We start from the raw sequence: 26,716 nt of genomic DNA on the forward strand, positions 1-26,716 counted from the left end.
AGACCTTACCTCGTGTTTCCAACTTGAAACACATACCATACATGCTCCAAAAACACCCAAGTTGAAGCAAATATTTAACAGTAAACAATCAAGAGCAAATACACATGCGATGAAGATATACTATAGGATAACACACACAAATCTTTTCAGAAATACGTTCACATAGAACCATAGATTAACACCAAATCAATCAAACCACGGTCAACCACATATGCAACACATGCATAAATGACCCTAAGAAAAGATCTCACCACACTTATCCTATCCCATTCCGTGTTGCTCACACCTCGAGAACACATATCTGCTCTCATCGCCCACCAAGCTCACTAGACTGATCATCCAACTCATGTCTAACTGGTAGGTCACAATAGATCCTAAGTCTACGGGATAATCATCTATCTCCACATCACTTCTCCCAACCTATGTGGATAATGGGTCTCCACCTAACAGAAGTGATAGAAGTGCCTCTTTCACACTCCACCTGATCAAGGTCTCTATCCAGATAGAGAATTCTAGACATTTGATCAATCTCTACTCGTGATCCAAATGTCACACTCCACATCCCCGATACAAACCACCATATACCCTTAGGCATCTATACTCCACCTTACCAAAAGACATACAACACACTGCTAATGCATCCTAACCCACTATGCATGCAAGCAATTACACCAAGTAATCCTAATGTCTCAAATTCATGCAAATGCACATATCAAACACATTGAGATGTAGCAGATAATTATGCAACAAAATTTAGACAATCACACACATGCAGAAAATGATTACACACAAATGCATATGCAGTGACTAGGTTTATGCTTAATAAACCTCAATGGGGTCATAACTCAACCTCTTAACCAAATTCGTCTCACATCTCATCTTACTCTTCAGCTTATCTTTCTTTTTGGGACAGTCCCTAATAAAGTGTCCAAACTTACCACAACTGTAACACTTTCTACCACTAGACTTATCTCGTCCCTTGCCCTTCTTCTTACTACCATCATCACTCGAGTCACTATTCGAATCGCTACCGTCTTGAGTTCTACCCAATTCATTTGCTTAAACTTCGTTCTACTCCTCATCATATGTAATTTGCCACTCCTCTTATCCTCTTTTTCAGCATTAATCTCCATCTCCTTACTTTTAAGTGAGTCTATGACAATCTCGGGTGTTAAGGTGTCCCTACCGTACTTAATTGCATTCTTAACTTCCCTATATGAATCATGCATGGAATTAAGCAGGATAATAGCCTTATATATTTCAGATACCTCTTCATCACAATTAACAATGTCTTGAACTAACTTGTTAAAGACATCCAGATTATCATCAAGATCCTTTGAAGGATCCATTTTAAAGCTGAAAAATCGTTCAAGCAAGTACAATTTATTAGGAGTTGACTTAAACAAATATAAGTCCTCCAACTTTTCCCAAAGTTGTTTTGTAGAATCCATTTTTCCTACTTTTCTCAAAACACTATCAGACAGGTGTAAAATAATTGAAGTGTATGCACGTTCATCATACTCTTCTTTTTGTACTTCTATTAAATTTGCAGAAAATTTGCTATCTATGGCCTTTGAAACTTTTCGTTGGACCAAAATACTCCTCGTCTTTTGTTGCCAAATTGAAAAATCTCATTTCCCATTAAAAATTTCAACTTCAAAGTGTGAAGACATTTTTAAGGAGAAAATAAAAACAGAACAACCAAGTCACAAATAGGTCATACAAAGTAATCCTAAGGTCACAATATACTCCGTTCTAGATTTTCAGGGTTTCGTAAGATTCACGATCTTAGATCAAGGGAATGTTCGAACGGGTCAAGTTCAGGTGTTCTAATTGGATAATTAATGCAAACACGAAGGTATATAAACAAAAATTTCAAATTTTCACGCAACAAGTCTCACACGGTGACTATATGACAGATAAGCACAAAATCAACTATCAACTTGTAATCAAAGCTCAACATTTCAAAATAGAGCAAATAATTCCTAAACTTTCTAGCACAACCAATGGTTGTCAAGCAATGACAACCTCCAATTCTAACGATCACCTCACACAATGATCTGCTAATACTGAAATTTAAATTGAGTTAAGCCAATATACCAGAGCGGACCTATCTGAGTCCGTAAATTACAAGAGTTGCGAATTTTATCACTTTAGGACCACCGCTATTCGTCCTAAAGTCTCTGGAAACTGCAGCAACCAAAAAATTACAATCGAGTCCGAACGTCCGAAGAACAACGCTGTCCAGATTACTGCGTACCCTGAAACAGAAAACTTTCAACACAAAAAATGTCAGAAATAATATGAGGAACAAACTGCCTGAAGAGACCTTCACCAAAAAACGCTCCACGTGCCCTCATGCGCGGATCCTTCCCTCTGGGCGTGGGCCTCACGCACCACCGTTGATCGACACGCACAGGCCTGCATGGTTCATCTCCTCCTGCACGTTACGTCAGTGGTCTCCGTTTCCCCAAACTCCTTCTGGATTGATCAGAAAACACAAAAAATGGAGACTGATTTTGACAGTTTTTGGGCAGCTTCTTCGATCTGATTTCTACTGCGATTTCTAGACTTTTTGGTATGTTTCACGAGCCAAAAATCACCATCTTGAAACTCTGATACCAATTGTTGCGGAAGCTCTCTTGAAAGATCTTCAAATCGATGATTTCCGGGCTCAATCCAACACATCTTTTTTAACCAACAACCAGTCCAATCGGCTCCAAACCACAACCAATTGATTCACCTTAGTTGCTATTCAATCTTACCCACGTAGGACAAGAAAGGATGATGATTTATGGCCACAAAAGCTAAGAGAAGACACCACAAAAGTATACTATGAAAGAACCACTAATTGCACACGTTATACAAGCGTTCTTGACACTTCTGGAGACCTTTTTTCTCATACAAAGAGGGGCAGCCGGGATTCAATTTTTTTTCTCTCAAAATCACACAATCATCATTAGAAAGTGGTTAGGGTTATAGCCAAATATATACTCTGGGGTTAGACTTTAAGTTGGGCCATTAAAGGGGTAAACGGGCCAAGATTCAAGTCATCCATAAAGAAATATAATTGGGTCGGGTCTAGCTCATGGACTTAGTTGTTAGATTTATTTCATTCATCGGCCTATACCTATGAAATAATATTAATCCACGTTAACATTATAGCCCGAGATTTATTGGGTATCAAAAACTCAACACGGTAAATTTTGAAATCTAGAAATTAACTGCTAAGCATCTAGTGTTGAAGGCAAAACTGCCAGTTCAAGTTTAAAGGAGCTGTAAATCATTGCAGATCCTTGGACACAACATAAGGTGCTGATGCCAACCTCTCTACTCTAGGTACTTTAGGTCGTCGACGTATCGTCAAGATGTATTCCAATAGCAACCTCAGCTAAAGGATTCAGGTACTAGAAATAGGGGTTACCGAACTATATCTGACAATTCCTTTACAAATGGGACATTCCTTTATAAGGAACCGACATACGGTACCAAATAACAACAAAGCCAAGAAAACATGTGGCTTCAAGAAGTCAATACATGATCCCTAGTCAGATCCAAGCATAGGTTATTATTGTATTTGAAGCCATATGACTGAAAATGAATTATGGGAAACTATTCCTTTTAACCAGTACAAGTTGCAATGGCTAGCATTTTAATTTGGTGGACTAAGTGAAATCGCTGAGAAGCACTTGTCATCTACTCCGCAGATCATATGGTTGATGTTTCTAATATATCCACCGATTAAATTAATTCTTTGATGAATGTGGATGAAATCTAATGTTTATTTATATTTTAAAATCATTCAAAAAGTCCATGAATTTTATGTTCGGAATTAGGAAACTATGTGCTCCAAAGAAAATTAAAAGAGTAACACAAGTATAGTGTCCTTGGTATCGACTTATTGGATCGACGTCAATATTACATACACCGTAAAATTTTGTATAGCTCCGAAGATTAAATGAACATCTTAAAACAAGAAACCCGTATACAACAACTTCAAAATTGGTAAGTGGCATCCAAAACTGTAAGAAAAAAGAGAGTGAAGGCCTTGTAAAATAGTTCAGTGTGTTCTAACCAGTTGGAGGCTATTACGAAGTTGAAGCAGGAGATATAACTTTCTTCAGAAATAGCGAATTTGTATTGGCATCAACGATCGAGGGCGAAACGGATAAAAGCAGGTGACATGAGAACAAAATACTTCCACGCCAAAGTGTCAGTTAGACGGAAAACAAAAATAATTTATCAAAGGTCAGAAATTCCAGTAGTGTTTGGCATTTAGGGGCGAGGGCAGTGGTAACTGTCATTGCAGATTATTTTAGAGAAATATTCAGCAGTGAAGTGCATTCTAGGGCATATCACCCTGTCAAAATCCAGCCTCCAAACAGTTAAGATAGTAACTGTTGTACTCCCAAAAAAATTAGAAGGTAACACACAGATTGTTGTCCTTGGTACCGACTTATTGGATTGACGTCAGTATAGCATGCGCCGTAAAATTTGTATAGTTCCTAAGATTAAATCAAATGAACATGTTAAAACAAGCAAATCTATGTCATGTATAGCAACTTGAGAGTTCATTGCTATACATGTATTGCTGATAAATTAGAGCCTATTTGGGAATTACTTTGAATGTTTTAATTATGTTTCTTGGAAAACGTTGTATTACGGGGTTTTCTAAATTCATAAAGCACATTTCTTGTCTAGACATCGGTTGTTAATTGAAACACATTTAATTTGCATTTTTCTCATTATAGCTCATCTTTTCTTTATTTTTATTTTTTATTTTTTATTTTTTTCCGTTGTATTTGTTGCATGTTTTGGTGGGATTATTTATTTATTTTATTTTTTTTCCAATGAACCAGTGTGTTACTATTTTTAAATATGTCATTATGTCCTTAAACTATATTCTCATCCAATTGCGTAATTCTAGTTTGGGTGTAACATGGTATTTTTTTTGTTGTGTTTGATTTTGTACGATGTTAATTGTTATCTGGCAAGAACAGATCCAGGATTGGATCTAAGATCTGGATAAAAAATTTTAAATCGGGTGCCCTGAAAAGAAAAAGAAAAATAATTGCACAAAAAAAACTGGTTTTTTTCTTTTTTTTTTTAAAAAATAAAAAAATTTGTTTGGGGGGGGGGGGGGGGGTCCGTCCCTGCTATCGGGTCGGTTAGGTTATAGGTGTTTGCCGTTGGGAGACTTTCTTTGTTGCTTTTTCTGAATTTTTTTTTTTTTTAAAAAAAGAGTACTTCAAAATTATTTCCTTTCCGCTTGTGTGTTTGTGTGTGAGTTGGATACTCTTGAAGGTTAAGGATTATCTTTATCCAATTATAAGATTTTTTTTATTTTTATTTTCAACCAGACACAAAATATGTAGATTAAAGGGGATGTCCTCAATTGAGATTGTAATGAATTTTAAAAGTCACTCAAAATTTAGGTATCTTCAATTGAGATTTTATTGAATTTTAATTAAATTCATTAAAATTTAGGTGTCCCCAACTGAAATTTTAATAAAATCCTTTAAAATTTAAGTATTCTCAATAATTAGTGAATTTATAAGGATTTCATTAATAAAAGGATTTTAAAAGATTTGGTTGGATTTCAACCTTAAAATACATATAAGTAAATATTTTGAAATTTCACCATATTTGATGAGATTCTTATGAAATTTGTAAGAATCTATTTAAATCCACCAAATTCATTAGAATTTATAATCATTTAAAATTCATCAAAATCTTAGTTGATAACACCCCTGTAAAAAGACATTTTACTTGCACATAAAAATATGATAACAAACTATGTGATATTTGGTTTAGCTAAAAGAGTTAATAAAAATTTAAGTTCATGTTATCAATTAATATATTAATTTAATAACATAGTTGATGAGATTCACAACTTTATCAATTTTAAAATCAAATTTTTATTAGAATTTATTAAAAATTTGATACTTATCAAAATTAAAAAGGGCTATACGTATAGAGGATGCAAACCATCACTAACTTGCTTGTTGAAGACATTAAGCTCTTGCTTGAGGCCCATTTTTTTGTAAATTCATTTTTTTTTTCAAATTCATTTTCAATTATACATTTTTTTCAATAAAATAAGTTTACACGTAAATTCAAAACTACATTATGTACTTTTCAATCACACATCCATCAAAAAATTAAGATTGTAAAATTCATTTTCCAAAAAAGTGGGGCACAAACAAACCCTAAAATCTCTAGCAAGTGTAATGCATCTCATAACAACTATGCTAGTCATAAAATGAGATTTAATGGCCCAATTGATGTAGAATTTATTAGAATAAGTTCTTTGAACAATTATTTATTTGGAGAATGTGCAGTAGAGTTAAAGTTATGGATCCATATGCAAGATTATTTTATAATGAGAATGTGTGATTGAAAATGAATTTAAAAGTAAACTTATTTATAGCAAATAGAGGCAAAATATTACAATTATTAACATTTCAACAAAGACAACAATTTGAGAAAATTACAAATTGTTGGCTAGTTTGATTTTCATATTAATTAGTTGTCAGTTAGTAAAATGTGTTTCTTTAGTACCACCTCAATCCGCCACCAGAACAAGAATTGCCACCTCTAATCACCTCGTTAATGACTTTCGAACACGACCACAACAAGCATTCATTCGTCACACGACCATCTTCACATTAGAAACACATAACCCACAACCAAAGCCACTATAAAAATCAAACTTCACTATCACTACGAACCAAAAATCGATGTTTTTGATGTCAGTGAGACGATGTTTGTGATGGTAGTAGTTCATCACCATGGTGTGTTGTGGTCTAGCGTTACAAGCAACGGTGAGTCATGTAGCTAATGTTTAGGGGTTGGAGATCTAATTAGAGTAGTGTTAATTAGTAGGATTCTATGAGATTTAAAAGTAAGTTTTGAAAATATATAATCATAATTAGATATGTATTTATGAGTTTTTGAAAGAAAACTACGGTCAGTCAAAAAAGAAAAAACACTCCAATTCAATCCCTAAATTTTGTCCGTCCGTCAAAAGAAAAAATAAATAAAAATTAAACAAACATTCCAACACTGAATCATGTCCAAACTAACTGAAGTAGTCATGAAACAATATCCCCGTGCCCTCCTAGCGGCACAATGTATTCTTGCTATTCGAATAAACAAATGTTACCAGAAAAATGAGGACGGAGCTTACTCCCCAATTTTACCTCCAACCATTACTATATATATATATATATATATATATATATATATATATATATTAGTATTGAATGAGAAAAAGCAAAGAATATATTCAGAGAGTCAAATTTCTTCTATAAGATACCTATTTCTCCTTGGGTATATTTATAAGTACATGAAGCCACATGAAAGCTAGTCGGTTACCGTGCCACATTACGTGTCACACGTACCTCTTTCATGACCCCATGTTCTAAGTGGGGAGCCTCCAACTATCCAATGGTTGCGTCCTTGACAATCGTTAAGCGATTTTCATCCAATTTATTGGTGATTTTTGGGCTAAGCGTTAGGTTGGCTGTGTGAGTAGTCTCATGGGGATCAACGGCCCAGCACAGCTATAGAGTACCCATGGTGATCAATGGCCCAACATAGTTGTAGAGTGCACATGGGGGATCCACGGCCAAGCATAATTATAGTGTCTTGTTTTTGCTGATTATTATGAGCAGTTGTCAACGCTATCCAATATCACTATCTTTTCAATTGGTTAAGTGATCACGATTTCAATTTGTGAATTTAGTTTCAACTTTTTAACAACTTTATCCAATAATTTATTCAACCCATTCTATTAGTCTAAACAACTTAAAAATAACAACAATCTCACATGGATAAGTACATTAGCAAACACAAGTAGTATTACTCAATCACAATTCATGAATCGAAACAGTTCCGAATAAATATAAATATATAACTATAAACTATTTAGAAGGGACCGTTCGTCTTTCTTAAAAAACGATCAGTACATATCTACAACGAAACTCGTAAAACTGCAAAAACATGCAAGCATGCAGATTTGAATAATTTACAATACCAGTATCATTTGTGATTATAATTTATGTAAGAACCTATAGATATGCATGTTCACAAGCTGAGACAAACAGAAGCCATCAATGTTTAAGTATATACAGCCACAAGCGTTTTTAACCTGAATGTTAGGACTATGTGTTGCCAGCGGAGCGATCCTTCTTTGGTCCACCGAGAATACGAGAAATCTGTAGACCTCTGCTAAATGCTTGGTTGAACAACATCCGAGTTTGGAACTCGGAAACAAAAGGAAACCATGCCAAGAATGCAACAGGAGTGAATAATAGCATTCCAATCACGATTTCATAACTACGTGCAAGCGTTCGAACCGATCCCCAGATTCCAGCACGCACAACTAAAGGCTTTAGAGCTTGTGCAATCTGTTGAATGGAAAAGAGTGTCGGGTGAGAAACTCAGAACCAACAACAAATTGGTTAAAATGATGGAAGAAAAACATTTCGCTTCTGAGTGCATGTTAGTTGATGTCTATAAGTTGTGGATCCTGAGAAACATATGACATGTATGAATAAAAATATGTTTGACCAGAAGTGATTATAAAATAATCAGCAAGTAAATATGCACAAAGTGTGGACATTGGGATTGACGCAAAGGACAGCAAAGAAGCCGAACGAGAGTAAGAATTCACTTACCGAAAGTAATCCCCATCCTGTGGGCATGAATGCGAGAATACAAACTATAATGTCCACGAATGTCATGTCAAGTACAGCTATTAAGGTAATTAATACTGCGACGAATGAAAGAAATATGAGGCCTTTAATCAATCGAAACACAATCTGAAGATCAGCACTGAATCTCTTCCTTCCGAGCGAAACAGCCTGCAAAATATTCAGGGCTTTTATGAATGAAAAACAATGAATATTTTTTTCAGCCTAGAAAAGGCATTCACCACTTAAAAATGAGAGAGTTTTATCTCAAACCTTGAGATCCAGTTTTATCTACCACTTTAATGACCTTTCATGGCAAGATAAAGGGGTGGGTTCTCAAAAACTGACAAGGAACTCAACTAAAGATACATTCGACAAAAGTAATATAGCAGCTTACCTTCACCACTAGCAAGATCGCAAAGATCACGAGCCATGAAAGACCATAAACCTGTAAAAGAAGCAAAATAATGTTATTGTAGCAGCAGCCTTTTAAACTACTCAACGATCTTCAAATACGTGAAATTGTAATAACATCGTACCAGAATACTCTTGTTTCTCTTGGTGAAGCTTAGGTGATATATTAGCCCGTACTGATATAGAAAAAACCGCACGGATAATAATATCTCAAAAATAACACCACGATTCCCAGAAAAATTAAGATGTACTTGTTCTTTCTCCCACCAAGATTCCCAACTCTTATCCGGAGGCACACCAATGCCTCCACGATTATTCATCCATTTGTTCCAGTCCGTCCAGTCATCTACAATTTTCTGCCACTCAAATCCAGATGGATTGAAGAGAAAAGGAGCAAAAAGCCATGTACCCACCAGGAACCATATTGATACAGTTATGAATACATAAGCCAGAAGACCTTTATATGCAGTACCAAATATATGGTATACAAGTAGTAAAATCATCAGTTCAATTCCCTTGATAAAATGGCTCCGGGAGTACAACCGATAGTTGTCAGCAAACTTTGCATGAAACACAACAAAGCCTCTACCTGTACCTCGATATTGTGCGCCCCCATGAAGCAAGGTTCTACCATAATAATGTGTCCTTGTTCCAAGAGAAAAAGTGAAAAATACAGGAGCAAGTTGTAGTTGCATCAGAACAAAATCAGTTAGTGCAGTACGGAAACCCCTTTCGAGGCCTATCTCCATCATCATAGGCAAAGCCATCAAGAGTCCAATTTGAACAAAAGACTGTGAAGCAAGAGCAACTTGAAGAGGCTTATTGTCTCGGATTGCAGGATGGTTACTCAAACCTTTTTCCAGTCCACTGAGAACCAGATACAGACGACCATATAGAAACACATATACCGTTAGCACTGTAAGCTGCCAAAACAAAACGGTTGTTTAGATACATTTTTGAGCAGATAACATTATTAAGCCCTTGTTTGAGCCCATTCTTTAGAAAAAATGCATTTTTCAACAGTGTTTTTGACATCATTTCAACAACACATTCTTCAATAAAATAATATTACATACAAATCCAAAACCTTTTCTTCTTTTTTAACAACACATTTCCCATCAATACACTATTCAAAAAAAAAAAAATTTCCCCCTCAAAATGGGGCTCAAACAAGGGCTAAGTAAATGAAACATGGTTTGAACAGTACCAAGGTACTAAAATAGAAGCCCACTGTCGTGAAATAACACGACAGCATACGGAAAAAGTCAAAACGGTGCCCAAGCCTATAAACATCACGACTCACTGTTTGCTCTCCATTCCCACAAGCTATCTTTGCCTCAAAAAGCGAGATTTGGTTGAGGCCCACATCCCTCCCTTTACCCACTTGTATGTATTCGTGATGAGTAACATTTCCTCCACGTAGTGTGGAATTGAAACCTTCACAGAATAAAGAGATGCATGAGAACAGATAATCCCTAAGTCTACTGTACATTAGATCAGAGTTGTTGTAAGAATATGATGATGCCTGCAAATATGTCCTCGCTTAAGTTGATAATTTTAGAAGCTTTGCTGACACCACCTCTTGTCAAGTGAAACAATCTATCAAACACATCCGGATGGCCATAGTGGAAACGAACCCTGACAAATCAACAAAAAAAGAAACCATAAGAAACAAACTAGACCAGTTGTCACCAAAAAATTCTTGATATAATTTCCTCGTGTGTTAAATACATTGTTAGGAATTAAAGAACAAGATTACATGGCACAATATTAAATAGCAATCACAATACAAAATTTTGGTAGAGGAATGAAGAATTCACTAATAATGGAGAAATAATACAAAGAATATTATATTTACAATATTGTCTAACTCTCTAAAACTCACACAAAGTCACATAAAAGCCATAAAACTCGTGGAGTATATATAAGACCCAAAAGAATATGCTTTAGACGGAAATAAGATAACAAGCGAGCCAGAAAAATGAAAACAAAACTTTTTTAAATAGAGAGTGGCAGCCTCGCCCTAGGCTAGCAGCAGCCTCGTGCCAAGCGAGTGGCAGCCCTACGCTGCGAATGGCAGCTCAGGTGCTGACTTTAGGTCCCAAAATCCATTTCTTGGTGCCCAAGTGCCCAATTGTTGCTCTAAACTTTCAACTGTCAACTTTGACTCCTCTTTAACTCTTTTTTCAACCGAAACACAAACCAACATCGAAATTTCATATTCAACAAATCTCAAACTTGACACCAATTCCACTACAACAAACACAATTTCAAAATTTCTCCACCTGAAGACAAATTCGACTGCAAGAAATAAACTAATGACTCTCCAACTAAAAAATTCACCTCCTCATCCACAAGGTCCAACTAGGACAAACTAAATCAACTGAATCCAATCACTGCTCGGCAAAATTATCTCGGGTACTAAAGTTGCTTGAATTACACCACGAGTAGCACAATCACAAATAATTCAACAATATTTAACAAACGAGGCAGTAAGACCTTGTAACAGAAACAACACAACAAATTGCCTCAGTTGAAGGTTCCTTACTAGACTCGATACCTTCAACCACACTTGGACCATATACCACTAAATCAGCTTTCTCGTACCTTTATAGAGGCTCTCTTTCGGGGTCCATAACTATCAATCAAATACGATGGCACTGCTGGTGATGGTGGCATTACCCATAACTTCTGAACTCGACTAAGATGTATCCTACAGTACAGATCCCAAACCAAACTCCAACGATATTGTACCAAACTGAATATCCACCAAAGTTCTTAATTTCTATTTATTGGTCTCCAATAATTCTGAAGAACCTCGCAAGACATACAACTAGAACCTTTGATGCCCCTTCAACACAACACGAGCACCATTAGTAACTTTCAAGACTCCACTCTCACCAGTGTACTTGTACCTTTTTAAATCAAAAGTACTTAAGGAAATAAGATTTCTCTTCAAATCTGTAACATTTCTCATCTTATTGTCTCAAGTCTATGACCATCCCATCAAACATCTTAATTCTGACCCTTCCAATACTCGCTATTTTACAAGATTCATTATTACCTATTACTACGACACCTTTTGAAACTATTTCATATGTTAAAAACAAATCTCGATTGAGACACGTAAAAAGTGCAAACTATATCAAGATTCCAATCTCCGTCACATAGGGAGTCATCGTCAGAAATAACCAAAAGTTCACCACAAATGTAGCAATTTTCTACGACGTCAGCTTCACCTGAAGTTTCTAGTTGCTTTCACTTCTCAATTGCAACCAATTTTTCTCTATCCTACAACTTACAACAATCCTTCTTTATGTACCCCTTTTTCTTGCAATAGTTGCAAATTTTATTACTGAAAGTTAGATTTTGAACTGTCCTTCTCATAACCACCATGAACAAGGCCTTCTCCATGAACCTCAGATCACACAGGACGCTTTATCTTCTCTTTTAAAAACAAAGCATCATATACATCTTCAATGGTGAAGAGGGCAATGAACATAACAAAATCAAACACAAATACTCTTCATCACACTTAACCTCCAAGTTTATAAAACAATGACAATTTCTTTAAAGACAGCAAGTTGTTCTTCAAGTGATGTACCCTCCGTCATGCAATGAGAATACAGACGTTGTTTCAGATGCTGGTTAGGCTTTTAGTTATGCACAATTGCTCCAACTTCAACCATAATGCAGCTGCAATTTTCTTCTTCAAAACGTCTTGAAGAATATGATTCGAAAGATGATGAATTTGTGACAAGACCTTTCAATCCTTACGTTGTTTCCCTCCATTAACCAATTTAGGGCATCCTATCAAATCCCAACAAATCGTCGTCCAAGTCCATCTGAGCAAGCACTGCTTGCATCTTCACTTGTCACAACAAGAATCTACTACTGCAATTGTAAGCGAAATATCATACTTCATGATTGCCATCACAAGAACCAAAAAACCTCGAGGAAAATAAAACTTAGTATCTGATACCACTTGTTATAAATTAAGGAAAGAGATTATATGGCACAATATGAAATAGCGATCACAACACAAACTTTGACAGAGAAATAAAGAATTCATTAATAATGGAGAAAGAACACAAAGAATATTGTGTTTATAATATTGTCTTATTCTCTGAAACTCATACAAAGTCATATAAAAGCCATACAATTCGTGAAGTATATATAGGATCCAAAAGAATATATTTTAGATAGAAAGAAGGTTAAAAACAAGCCATAAAAACAAAAACAATTTTTTTCAAATAACGGTGTCGCTCGAATAGTAACCTCGCACCAGGCAACCAATGCGCAGTGCTCGAGCGGTAGCCAGGTGCTAAGCGAGCGACAGCTTCACTTTCGGTCCAAAAATTTGTTTCTTGGCGCCTAGGCGCCCATTTGGGCACTCTAAGCACCCAGTCGCTGCTCAAAGCTTGCATTCAACAACTAAAAGTCTTCCTTCTCATCTTTTTCTTTGGAATTACATTCTTATTAAGGAGGCTTAATTGCTAAAGAAGAACCCTTACCACAAGAAATATCATACCAAAAGAGAAAAACTAGTTTTGGAAGGAATCACAAGAGTTATGGACCAACCTGCCAAAGAGAAGATCGAGGAAATTCCAAGAACGACAGTAGAGGAACGGGCCTTAAACCCAAGCCGGCTAGCGAGCGATTTTTTCAAGTGAGAATGGTCCCTAAGGTCAGGCATCAAACACAATGCAAGCACCATTTCGACACATTCTCGACCTGACCCAGTTGGATCCGTAGATGTCTTTGCTACTTGCTGACAGTCTCCTTCCTAGCTATGCTACCCTTCCTCGCCCATTGCCTTCAAAACATTCCATATAAGATATGCCTATACTTTTACAGACTTTAGATCTATAACTTTATAAGCACCATCCCCATGGAAGTCGTGATCGTGCTCTAGACCTATGGGACTAAGAACCACATTTCAAGGTCTTGCACTCACTCCCTTATCCCCCCAACCCAAAATCTTAGATGCCTGTAGTCGTATTTAGCTAGCCCCTTAAGCTTCTTAAGTTATTTCTCCCTTTCAAAGACCCCTATCATATCACCACGCCCATCTTGCTTAGATCTATAAAAATAAGCCGGTCTTTCGACTAGATCCCCCTAAAAACCATACGTGCAGGTCTCCCCACATGTGGCTCATGCCATTCGAGGTAGCCTAGCCCAGCTCCCAATCTACTACTTTCACACAACCGGCACAGGAAATTCATAACTGCTAGCCACAACCAGTTCACTAGGTCAACTTTGATTCCTCAACTTCTTTTTCAACCGAAACACGAACAAACATCGAAATTTGGGGTCACATATTCTGCATACATGAGGACTAGAACCAATAACTGATCTTGTAATCTGACAACAATCTAAGCCAAGAATTATTCACAATCAAAGAGGGGTTTTTGACATGTATGCTTGAGTGTCTTAAATACTCATTTAGTGGTTTTAAAAGAAGAGGAGGGATGATAAAAAAAAAACCACATAGACAATAAAGAAAGCAAGTTAAATACCTTTAAAATCACAGTTTGTCAAAGAAACTGAATAAGACTCGATATCTCTCAATGTGAGAGGTTCTCTCATTAAATAGAACCAAATCAAATTAAATATAGTAAAAGCAATCTAACTATATATGGTACAATATAATTATAATATAGCCGGAATATTTGATATTTTCATAATCTTTTCCAATCTCATTGACATCCCCCCTGAAATTGATGCTTCAATCTCGAACTAATTACGCTGTCTAGTCATCATTTTTGTAGAACCTTAAAACCAAAAACTCAACCTTGCTCAACTTCAAACACAAGAACACATTCAAAAATCGACATGATTCCCAACAAAGAATCAATGTCCGACTAGAAATTGATGATGCTAACAAATCGTCCTCAAAACACCGAATGCTTGCACCACACTTGAAGCACTAGAGTGTCATATGTTGACAAAAAAAAAAAATAATAAAAATTGTCAAAGTAGACCACCACAGGAAATCCACCTGAAAGAACATACTAGAGAGCTCACACCCCCAAGAAGAATTTCACAAAGTGTGCCAACACACAATGAGCTCTATATGTCGGGAGAACTTAGTCGAACACATAATTCGTGTTCCAAACAAAAGCTCTAACGCCAATACACCAGCCAAGATTCCAGCAATACACCGCTAACCAAGATGCTGTAGTTGGAAGAAATCCTACAAAACAGCGTACAGCAAAAAACCCAAGATGATTGTGCTCTGAGAATCCAAAACCACACACAAGGATGATCCTCCAAGAATCCAAGACACTAGCTCAACACCCAAGCAACCAAAATCACCAAAATCCAAGACACCTTCACATTTTTATATAAAATTGCACTTTGTCACGTTACACAAAGAAAAAATTTCAACCCACAATAAAATTAATCAACAAATTTAAATAATCACCTAAATTATGCCAAAAAAATCAGCCCAAATAATGCACCCCAACAATCACCAAACTTATGTTAATAAACCAATCCAAAAGCTGGCCAAGTAATGTAGCCCAACTATGATGAAACGCAATAAAAATTAGCCAAAACAAGCAGCCCAACTTAAGAAATTAAGAGCCCCAACTTAAACTCAATTATATTGTTCTTTAGCCTAAATAAAAAATTTCAGCACACCAAACCATATTTAGCCTTTAACCTCAAGCCCATTATCACTTCATATCAACCCAAACCCTAAACTAATCCATCTCTCTAAGCCTAATACACTTTTCACAGATCTAAGCCCAAAAGACCAAAATCTAACCCATTCATTAAAAATAACGAAGACGGAGAAAACTGAAATAATTAGCCCACTAGAAGAAATTTAGCAAAAATGAATCTGAAGACTAAAGCCCAAGAGAAATAATACTAATAGCCCAACTGAAATAAGCCCAAAACTTGATATTATTGACCCAAACTCCAAAAGCCCAACAAAATCAATTTAAAACGCCACCTGTGTTCCACTTCAAAGATCCACCAAAAAATTGAGGCCCAAAACAAGGAAGATCACCACCTCCATTCTCCCGTTCAGCCGACACTGTGAAGTCTTAACTCAAGACGGTCGAAATCAGCCTGCCACGACGAAGACCCAACCTCCAACCACAGCTACTAACTCACAAATCCGCCACCATCTCTACCACTCCAACAACCACCACTGGTCGCTAATGCAGGCTCCATCTCTATCTACACATACTCCGACACACCCACGTCACAAAGTCATTCAATCTCTACAATCCTCCCGCTTTTATCTCCTAAAGCCGTCGCCGTCCACCATCTATTGTCGCCAACCCGCGAAACCTGCAACGTCCATCTGAAAGTGTTTGCAAGTCACCAATTGCCCTAACAAAATTGATCGCGTTTCCGAAGAGGGTTCGAGAGTGTCAACAGATTGGAAGGAAATTGAGAGAGTGACGTGAAGCAGGGTCTTGTATTTCAACAATGACCTTAGGGACAGAATAAATCGATCACCAGTAGCTTGATGTTTCCACTAATAAAAGAAGGCGAAAAACAGAAATTCATGGAAGACATAACCATATATTTTCGGTTGCCAAGATCAAGAAAGTTATTGAAATATCAAGAAGATTGGACGGGAGGACCTTGAGAAAACCAAATCTATAAAAGAAAATTCTAATGAATAAGCTTTGATATCATGTTGCTCCTCCTGCCTTGAGAAAACCAAATCTATAAAAGAAAATTCTAACGAATAAGCTTTGATATCATGTCAAATAAACTAAATAATACTCGATGCCTCTCAATGTGAGAGATTCTCTCATTAAATAGAACCAAATCAAATTAAATATGGTAAAAGCAATATAACTATATATGGTACAATATAATTATAATATAGCCGGAATATTTGATGATTTCCGTAATCTTTTCCAATCTCATTGACAAAGTTTACAAGATCGAGCAACTAAAAGGTCTGCTGAATGATAGTATCAGACGAGTAAAAAGGGTCAAATTGAGTAAACATTCAACACTATGCTTATCATGAAAATAACAAAAAATTTATTTGTCTTAACTACTCATAAATTAGTGGTTTTAAAGGAAGAGAAAAGGAGGGATGATAAAGAAAACCACATAGTCAATAAGGAAGGCAAGTTAAATACCTTTAGAATCACAAGTTTGCAAGATCGAGCAACCAAAAGGTCTGCTGAATGATAGTAGCAGACAAGTAAAAAGGGTAAAATTGAGTAAACATTCAACACTATGCTTCTCATGAAAATAACAAAATTTTCAACGGAGGTAAATGTTTATACAGGAATAGCCAACCTAATAATGAAAATAGCAGGTCATGCCCCACCATAATAATTGGATTTCTATAGGAGGGCAAACTAAAAGAACTTAATCCAAAAGCACAATAAAAGGGCATTCGTATTTGAGAAAAAATGAAATAAAGAATGAAAACAACGATGTAAATAATGGAAAAAAGGGGGAAATTGGAAGGAAATAGAGAGACAGCAGTTTCAGTTTTTTGGTTAACCATCCAACTACAGGGAAAACAAAGATGCAACACAATCGAAATGACAATTATCGCATGGTATCTTCCATAATCAACTTAAAATAACTGATTAAAAAAAATGAAGAAAGAAAAAACACGTCAGTTAGAAAATTAATGGCTCAAGAAAGAATTAAGGGATGCAATTTTTGAAATCTAAGTTGTAAGAGATCACCAAAGCCAACATCAATCTCGATCTCCTTCACATACTTACTTCAATGGATTGGCCAGCAATCTTTGTCCAATTGTAACAAAACTAGTCTCCTGATTTGACATGAACCAAGCAAGTGAAGAGACACTAGAAAGAAATAATACCATAAGTTAGCAATCAATGGAAGTTAGTAAACAGAATAAAATTAGTAGATGTCCGATCCTTAGGAACCTGAATTGCCATACCTGCCAGTAAATATGTGCTCTCTAAGTCCAAGAATTGTTGGCTTCCTCACACCATGTGTCTTAAGAAACTCTTGCAACAAGTTCCTCATTTTGAAGGCTTCTTCCATGTAGTTGTCCTGCACATCGAATATGTATTAATTAGGCACAAGTCAAAAGACATGGGTATATTATTTGTTCAACCCGTCCGGATAAATACCTGGTTCATATCTATTGTTTGCAAGCCTTCCCCACGTGTGAAGATTATGGCATGGTTTTGGTTTTCTGGTTTGCCCTCACCTAACATGGCCGGCCCTGGAAGCTTTATACGATAAATAACCTGAGAAGAAATTTCAACACTTGTTACAGTTTCTAAAAAAGGGTTAAAACTTCCAATAATTGTGACAAATTAGTGGAATGATTTGGGACGGCATTGTGAATACGCAACAAAGACCAGCTTATGCTTCATGTTAATATCAAACCAATTGATGAATAAATTATAGAACTACTACATTTTCTTAAATAAAATAAAAACACAAGATTGAAGAATCTCATAGAATTAATACCAAAGTACTTAATCGTAGAAATGGAGCAAGGGTGTGATATTAACAGAAATGTACTGGTGGTATCATTTTCTATATATTAAAATATCGTGGTGCATATTTAACCCAAAATCGAAAAGCAGATTTGCACATTAACTTTCTTGTTTCCGTCCTTTCTGATTTCAGTATATGACCCCTTAAAATATTATGTGATAATACTCCAGCAACCATACTACATCAAGGACTTGTACCTGGTCCAACTTTTGATCTGGATCAGAGGAGTCAACAGATTTTGGTACAGCCTTCACAAGGGCTGAATAATAAACCTTCTCAACCTTCTTATCAATTCCATCCTTACTCGTTTCTTCAAGCTCATCAATGTAAGCTACACGCACAGAAGGATACCTGCCCACCAATTTAAGACAATGCACTTACCAACTGAATACTAAACCAATTGATCAATTGGAAATTGCCATTCCCCCATACTTACTTTGTCATGAGTCTCAAAATGTCTGTGGCACGATAATCACCAGATCTTTTTTGAATCCCATACTGTTGGCATGACACCACATATGTGAACTTCATGTCCGCCACTGCTTGACATTGTGCCATTAGTGACCTTTCATTTCTGTCTTCCTCAGTATTCAATTCAGCAGCCTTATAACCTTTCATTAAATCTGTATCGAAGAAGAATAAACCAATATACATGACTGTTCTCTCAATTATAGTAGATGGAGAAGGCACTACAAGGAAACAGTTCTTCTATCACCTTCCCACTTTGCCATATCAAGAAAAGCCTGAAGTTCCAAAGCTTGCCTATAGTACATCATTCCTCGTACTGTTTTGGCACAGCGATTGAGGACATTTCAAGAGCACAAGTCAATTTAATGAAAATGGATGTAAGAAAATACAAGCAAGCATAAAGTACGGGATACCAGTTTTGGTCAATGTCTGGCCTCTGTATGATGCCCACAGACGAAGTTCTTCTTCTAGTCTTGGGTCTGACTTAAGATCTTCTTCGCTTCTGCAACCAACGCGTTCCAGAAAATTCTCCCATTCATCTGTATAATTTAATAATCGGCTCACCCTAGAAGTATTAAATCATGCCTATGTATGTGACAATAATCTACAGCCAATATAAGCATACCTGGGAAGATTTTTTGCAAATAAAAAAGTATGGAAACACCATCTTCGTTTGGCTTATCCAGCAAATTAATGGAGAAGAGAACTTCCTCATCGTAGTATGGAGTTAAGATGCTATAAATGCAAAATTAAAAATGTATTTTATCAGGTAAAAGTTAAGCAGAATTACATGAGCACAAATGGCAAAATATCATCCCCAATTATATCAGTATCCCCATACTAAACACCAGTACATCCTAAAAACATTTGGTTTCCAAGAATAAAATGCACTTTTCCAAAAGAACTGGCATAATGCAATAGGTAGTCTCTATATGGAACAATTCATTTCAAGTGGTTCGCCAATAAGAAAATAATAACACTATCTTCCTGAAAACATCAAAGGCTGTCATATGCAAAATGATTGTCATTCCACTCTTATGATTTGAAATCAGGTGGAAAAAAGAAGAGAGAACAAAATTTTCTGCATAGTAACATTATCAACCAATAAATTGTTCTTAAAGATAAAGATCCTGCAATATATCAATTCACCAGCTGAGGAGTTTTTACATAAAGAAATTGAATAAACTGGTTGTTTTCCTCAGGAAACAGCAACTGATATTCTTGAAGGTAAACACAGAAGCCTCATGTTTTCAAACTATATTCGTGGACTGTAAAGACAAACAATATTTATTAACAGCGTATGCAACTAACTTTATAAAGAACGCCATACAGAACCAATGGGTTTTGTCCTTTCCCAAATTAATTCACTGTCTATGAAGCTAAAATACCGAAAGAAAAAAGGGGAACGAAATGAAAAAGTGCCATTTCATTGTTCTATGACATAAAGGAACATCTGAAGTTCATAAATAAATGCCTTGATCTGAAGATACTTACGAGAAGGACAGCATATTGCGAACTTTAGGAGCAGCAGGCATGTCCATAAACAACGAATTTGAGAAGAATGAAATGCGCCTCCTGGCTTCTAAATTGGATGGCACGTCCATGGCCGACTCCTTCACTGTAAGCAGTAAATGAATCCGTCCAATCTGACCACACAAGTAGCACTTTTATAATCACAGATCATAGATCACAAGAAATCATGTGCCCAGATTGTACAACAATAATCAATAGGTCTACACAGTTCATATGCTTGTGCTACCCACCCACCCCCCCCCCCCCCCCCCTCTTTTTTATTTTCTGTCACTCTAAGAAATCATGTGCCCAGATTGTACAACAATAATCAATAGGTCTACACAGTTCATATGCTTGTGCTACCCACCCACCCCCCCCCCCGCCCCTTGTTATTATGAATCTGAGTTCAGTATGCTAAATTAAAAACCTTGCAACACAAGAAAATCTCTTCCCAAATGCTACAAATCAAGACGTAAGACTTACTTTCTCTTTCCATGCGTCCGTATCTTCTGTAATTGGAAACTTTAGCGTCCCAAAGTACTGAACTTGTTGATCAAGAGGAGTCATCCCCTGATGCATTCCATAGGACCCACCATGACTGGAATCTAGCAAGCTATAGTAGAAAAATAAGAAGCAAAGTATATCCATATTAACAGACAATTTTCGTTGGTCTGATAATAATCTGCAAGTCATTACCTAGGAACAGTGTCGTCCATTATGTCCCTGATTACAATCTCTAGCATGTTGAGCAAGACAATTACTATTTGATCCTTGTCATCCAGCTTATTTTCTTTCTGCAGGATTTCAATGCTATCAGACCCCAGCCTACCTCAATCCTAAGGGGAAGTAAAATCAATAATATGATAATGAAAAAGTTTACCAGATACTCTATGAGCTGCACAAAGTTGTCATAGAGGCTAGGAAGATTGCTCATATTAAATTCTTGTATCAGATCACCCTGCTCTATGTGATGATCAACTTTGGAAAAAATTTCATCAATAATGCTGAAAATTATCAATCATGAAGAATGAGTTTTTAGTAAGAACTTTATACATGCACAAAATAATTTTGAGTTCTACTCGTATTCAATGGACTCACCGCTTCTCACGGTCTCCCAAAACCAAAGTGTTAATGATGTTTTTACATGAAGCATAGCACTCGCGAATGGCACAGCGCATATATATATCAGAATTCAATCTTTTATTCAGCTCACGAGCTCTCCCAGTGCTATCTTTAGCCATGTCCAAAGCTACAGGAAGCTATATGGTAGACCAGTGATAGATTACACTAAAGCAGTGATAGATATAAATGTTTGTTCTAAAAATTTCACAAAATGAAGCAGTACAACAATCCTACCTTGTTAGCTAGTAAAAAGGGAGGCCACTGGATAAGGTCCAACTCAGGGTCAGCATGATATGGCACAAGTAGCAGGTTCATTTCCCTGTTATGGTACATCCACAACCATAACCAGAGAAAAATAACAGTTAACTTGAAGAAAGATGTTAATAGAAGCATTTCTGAAAATAGACATGAAAATGAGAGGAAAAAAAGATGTCTTTGAGAAATAACAATGCTTCTGAGTTCTAACAATATTACTCCCTTGCGTTGGCAGCTTCACTTTACCTAAAATTTATCAGATCCTCCTCTCTAAAACTTTCGATTATTTTGTTCCACATCTGAGCAAACCTAGCTGCTTCCTCGTCTTTATTAGATTGGATCTGCAAAAACCATAAATTCACAGACGGTATCATACCTCTTTAAAAACCAATAAAAGGAAACAAGAACATGAATAAATGGGCATGATATAGTGAGCTGACTATATATGAATCATTATTTACCGCGGCAAATTTGCGGGAGAATGTAGCCTTCAGTCCCTTCTTAGGCTCTTTATCTTTATCTGCTGGGATCAGGCAGTCACTTAAAGCACCTGGTAATGATTGAAACCGAGACCTGAGCATTCCCAATGTCCTAATCTGAAGGCAGAAGAGAACATGAACTTCATCAGCTGAAGAGCACCAATCAATGCAGAATCAACTTTAGAAATGAGCGTAACACCGCCTTCTCTACATGAGACTAAGATACATGGCTTATATTATCAGATAAATAGAAAAAATCAGATGCTTTATGAAAAAACAAGGAAGCTTGTTTAGAGACTTTAGCGATTTTCATCCAAAAACACAACCAACAGTGCCCAGCACTTTATCAGTAATCAAATACATCAAGAAGTTGAAGCTTCTGGATCATGCTTATGGAATATTACCTCAACAAAGTTGAGAAATTTCATCTTGTTCATATGTAAGCATGCTTTAATGCCGTTTATTACAGTTATCTTGTCCATAATCATGCATGCTTTAATGCCATTTATTACAGTTAAAAGTCTTCAGCTAAATCTGAATGACAGCTAAGAACTAAAAAGTGAACGTTCACAGGAAAAAAACTTGTCAATATATCAAAGAGCACTCAGCACAGCAAATCTTAATATGAAGAACAGCTGAAACTGTAATTTAAATTCAATGGAGCAAGCATCCTGAGAATATTTCATGTCTTTAACTCCGGATCACTGTTTGAACTACAAAACAGAACCAAAAGCTGAAAGCAGCAATGCAAACAAATGTTTCTGCTAAAAAAAAAAAAAAGGGTAAAAAAATAAAAAAAGAAACCGTCCTCACAACAAAACCAATGTTATGGTAGAATAAGGTGTTGGAAGTAATGCATTGGATAATGAAACAATGTGACGGTACGTTCTGAATCATTTCAGTGGCCTTCCAAGCCTAGGTGCAAATTAAATTCCCATGAAATCATTCGAAGGCATTTGAAAAACTGCTCATTAAAAAATGCAGGTTTTGAACATAAGGATGAACCTGAATCTTTACCCCAGAAGGAAGATAATTTGTAGTCTAGACATCCATTAAGTATGAAGATTCTATTTAAATGTTAGGGAAACACCGTAGGGCAGGATCTCAGTAGTAAATCACCAAAACGAACATGAAAAAAATTATTACATCAAATGCAATTCGCAAAAAGAATTATAGAGAAGAAATGACCACCAAAATCATATGCTTTCCAATAGGTGAACAAAGAAAGGTTACAAACATTAAATGAAGAATTTTCACCTTGTGAAGAATCATTTGAATCATTTCTATCACCACATGATTTTAGATTAATTTGTCACATTCTGAGAAGAAAACGTGTGGGAGAGAAATGAAACCTCAAGGACAGGGAAACTGTGTAAAACTACAAGAAAAAGCAAGCATGCTGAACAGTAGAGCAGCAGAAGTAGAGCATGCTTGGGTTTGCTTAAAAGCAACTTAAATTTTTTTTTTTTTTTTTTTTTTTTTTTTTTTTTACAATAACTGGTTCAATAAGATTCAAGGAGCTAATTATACAAGTAAACAGGGAATTTCTTTTCGCCATGGGTGTATATCACAGAAAAAGAATAGGACACTAATAACGGAATATCAAATCCTCAACAAACCTCTCCAAGACGACGAAATGCTCCATATATACCTCCAAATATTGTGGAGAAAATAGCGTACCAAATCTGAGTGTCCATGAAATAGACCTAGAGGTAATCATCGAATAAACGTAAATAAATAAGCCCAACAGAGGTGCAAAGTTAATCACCACAAGAAAATGCGAACATACAATGATCACAGGGGCCCAAAGAGCAATCACTACTCCAATGTTGTTTCTTGCTGAAAACAAAAAAGAAAATACACATGATATATCTTGTTTGTAGGACTTTGTAATCCATTAACGCAAGCATAAAATCAAAATCACATATATAACCACCTCGAGGAAAGAACTCGTGCCATTGGTAATTTGATATATGAACATTCATAATTTCTTTTGTAGGACCTACAAGAGGCTTTATCTGCAACCAATAAATTGAATCAAATTCCTATTTTGCAAGTCAGAAAAAAAAATCTCAAGATCCTAAACTAGGATTAAAAATGACAACCATAATTGTGAAACGAGAGGGAACAAATGGATCTGAATTTAGAGTCAGCACCATTGTAGCACCTCCAATGCCCCATATAAACCAAAAAGGAAGAGGACAAGAAAATGAAAAGAAAATAGTCACATTGCTAACTCAATGGTTTCAGAAACTGAACGTCCAAGTCCAAGATTGTCGATCAAAAAGCAAAACAAACGGTAGAAGACTAAGAAGTCTTAAGTCGCAATATTTTAGTTCAAAAACTGGTCTTTTAGTTTAAAAACTGATTAGTAAACATTATAAAGACTCAAAATGATCAGCGCCAGTTGCAAACAAGGGATTTATTTCCCATGGTCAAACCTGTAGCATAATTGTTGTCTCCAGAATAGCAATGTTAATATGCATAAAGATTTAAAGTTTTATCAGTGCTGGTTTTTGCTTCTTTTCTATTTTCTGAATCAAAGTTTTGTTGCAGGAGAGAGGGAGTGATGCAGGGTCTTTTGGAGCTGAAATTGATTGAACTATGCTAAAGCATGCGAAGGTACTACAATAGCATAGTATATTTTCGGAGGAAAATTTCTAGTTTCCTTATTTGAATCAAACTCTTGTGGAAAAAAATATTAGGGAAATCTTTTAAGACCAAGGGCCATCCAGAAACAAGAGGAAACACATTTTAAGAGCATAGAAGGAGCCACCAAACACGAAAATCGATTTCAAGACTCGAAGATTCAATTCAAGATTCATTTTTGGTGATGTCAATTCCTCAATATTTCTTTTGTTCTCTTCTTCATAACATGCTACGCTAGAATTCTTTGTACTAAGAGAATGATGAACCCTGTGATATGAGTTTTTAATCTTTAGTTTTAATTTAGTTTTACATATTTGACATAAAACACATTTCTAGATATTGTATGGTTTACATGATTATCTTTTCCTACGTGGCAATTGTATGAATTTGATGGCTTATTTTATGCATTCGAAAGAAGGAAAATAGATTCGACGTCATGTAAATCATCATAAGGTCCGATAGAGAATAGAAATATACTGTTACGCTCGATGTAAATCTTTAAGTGTTCATAAAAAGATCAATGATAAATAGGGTGGAATTAGAAGTATATTTTCATTAGAATAGTCAAAATTTGATTTAAGCATCTTTTCCCATATCCACTTTTCAGGAGAAATTACTAGACGAGTTAGCTGACAAAACAAGGATCACATGAATGTATTTAAATTTCACTATTTCAGTCTGTTGAAAAGCTCAAGAAGAAATGAAATGTAAAAAACAAAACCTATCTTGGCAGGTATAATCTGTTGAAATTAAAACATAATTGAGAATGCACCTCAACATAGTAACTAAATGCCAACTTTGCTGCCAATAGGAGGACCCAGAATAAAGTGTATCTGGAAAACAAAACCATCAAAACTAATTTATGGGAAATGTAAATATCTAATCAAAGTGAATCTATATGAAAATTAATGTAACATATTACTTAAAAACAGAGAAGGAGCTCTCTTGCATGCCCCTCCCAACATAAAGCCGAGGCTGCAGCAAGCGAAATCATAATGTCAGTGTGAGAAGAAAAACAAGCTGATCACAAGATCATAAGAAATTCTGACAATTATTCAAACCAGAAACTAATTATTTGACAAAGATGCTCACAAACCTGGGACCACCACATCATGAACCTCACAATTTTGTAATCCGACCTTTCAAGGGACCGTCGGATAAATGGGAACAAAAATAACAATGCGGAGAGCATGTTAGGAGACAGGTAAATTAAAACTGCTATGATGAACAACGAAGGTGAACCGTCACCATTGCCAAACCAGTTTTTAATGGCCTGCGCAAATCCTGAAGGATTTTTCCAGCTATAAGCATATGTTACCGGCAACACAATCACCCAGACCGTTGCAGAAACAACCTTCAGTATATATCTTAGCTTTACATGTAAAGACATGTTCAGCCTTGCTTTCCAGCTCATAATGATATCGAGAACAGCTGCACAAACCCCATAATAATAATAATAATTGTTGTAGTAGCAGTAGTAGTAGTAACAATAGTAGTAGTTTAATGCACAGGGGAATGATACATATTCTTGCAGGAAGATAATCATCTCCTCTTGAGTACAAACACTAATTTTAGAATGAGGCAACCAAATCAGATGGAATTTTACTCAAAAAGCATACAAGGCTGAAACATGTAAACAGCCTTCCG

At 36.0% G+C, this 26,716-nt stretch overlaps 1 protein-coding gene across 3 annotated transcripts in view; it reads right to left on the bottom strand.

The window, feature by feature from the left end:
* Positions 1–7,928: 7,928 nt before the first annotated feature.
* The window catches only part of LOC111410420 (callose synthase 1-like), a 38,911-nt gene continuing 20,123 nt past the window's right edge, over positions 7,929–26,716 (bottom strand). For all 3 annotated transcript variants that reach the window (XM_023040736.1, XM_023040735.1, XM_023040734.1), the window contains exons 16-43: positions 26,166–26,500; positions 25,992–26,044; positions 25,842–25,902; positions 24,357–24,438; positions 24,210–24,259; positions 24,040–24,126; positions 22,403–22,537; positions 22,188–22,282; positions 21,921–22,005; positions 21,663–21,823; positions 21,445–21,568; positions 21,261–21,358; positions 21,048–21,177; positions 20,547–20,698; positions 19,678–19,787; positions 19,466–19,591; positions 19,300–19,368; positions 19,021–19,207; positions 18,782–18,935; positions 18,209–18,328; positions 18,013–18,128; positions 17,831–17,914; positions 10,636–10,748; positions 10,318–10,547; positions 9,236–10,033; positions 9,094–9,144; positions 8,682–8,867; positions 7,929–8,411 (exon numbers count right to left, since the gene is read on the bottom strand). In XM_023040736.1, coding sequence (XP_022896504.1) covers positions 8,166–8,411; positions 8,682–8,867; positions 9,094–9,144; positions 9,236–10,033; positions 10,318–10,547; positions 10,636–10,748; positions 17,831–17,914; positions 18,013–18,128; positions 18,209–18,328; positions 18,782–18,935; positions 19,021–19,207; positions 19,300–19,368; positions 19,466–19,591; positions 19,678–19,787; positions 20,547–20,698; positions 21,048–21,177; positions 21,261–21,358; positions 21,445–21,568; positions 21,663–21,823; positions 21,921–22,005; positions 22,188–22,282; positions 22,403–22,537; positions 24,040–24,126; positions 24,210–24,259; positions 24,357–24,438; positions 25,842–25,902; positions 25,992–26,044; positions 26,166–26,500 — 4,238 coding nt within the window. In that variant the 3' untranslated portion in view covers positions 7,929–8,165. The remainder of the gene's footprint in view (positions 8,412–8,681; positions 8,868–9,093; positions 9,145–9,235; positions 10,034–10,317; positions 10,548–10,635; positions 10,749–17,830; positions 17,915–18,012; positions 18,129–18,208; positions 18,329–18,781; positions 18,936–19,020; positions 19,208–19,299; positions 19,369–19,465; positions 19,592–19,677; positions 19,788–20,546; positions 20,699–21,047; positions 21,178–21,260; positions 21,359–21,444; positions 21,569–21,662; positions 21,824–21,920; positions 22,006–22,187; positions 22,283–22,402; positions 22,538–24,039; positions 24,127–24,209; positions 24,260–24,356; positions 24,439–25,841; positions 25,903–25,991; positions 26,045–26,165; positions 26,501–26,716) is intronic.

The sequence above is a fragment of the Olea europaea genome, chromosome 15 (assembly GCF_002742605.1).
Source record: "Olea europaea var. sylvestris chromosome 15, O_europaea_v1, whole genome shotgun sequence".
In the NCBI taxonomy this organism is placed as follows: domain Eukaryota; kingdom Viridiplantae; phylum Streptophyta; class Magnoliopsida; order Lamiales; family Oleaceae; genus Olea; species Olea europaea.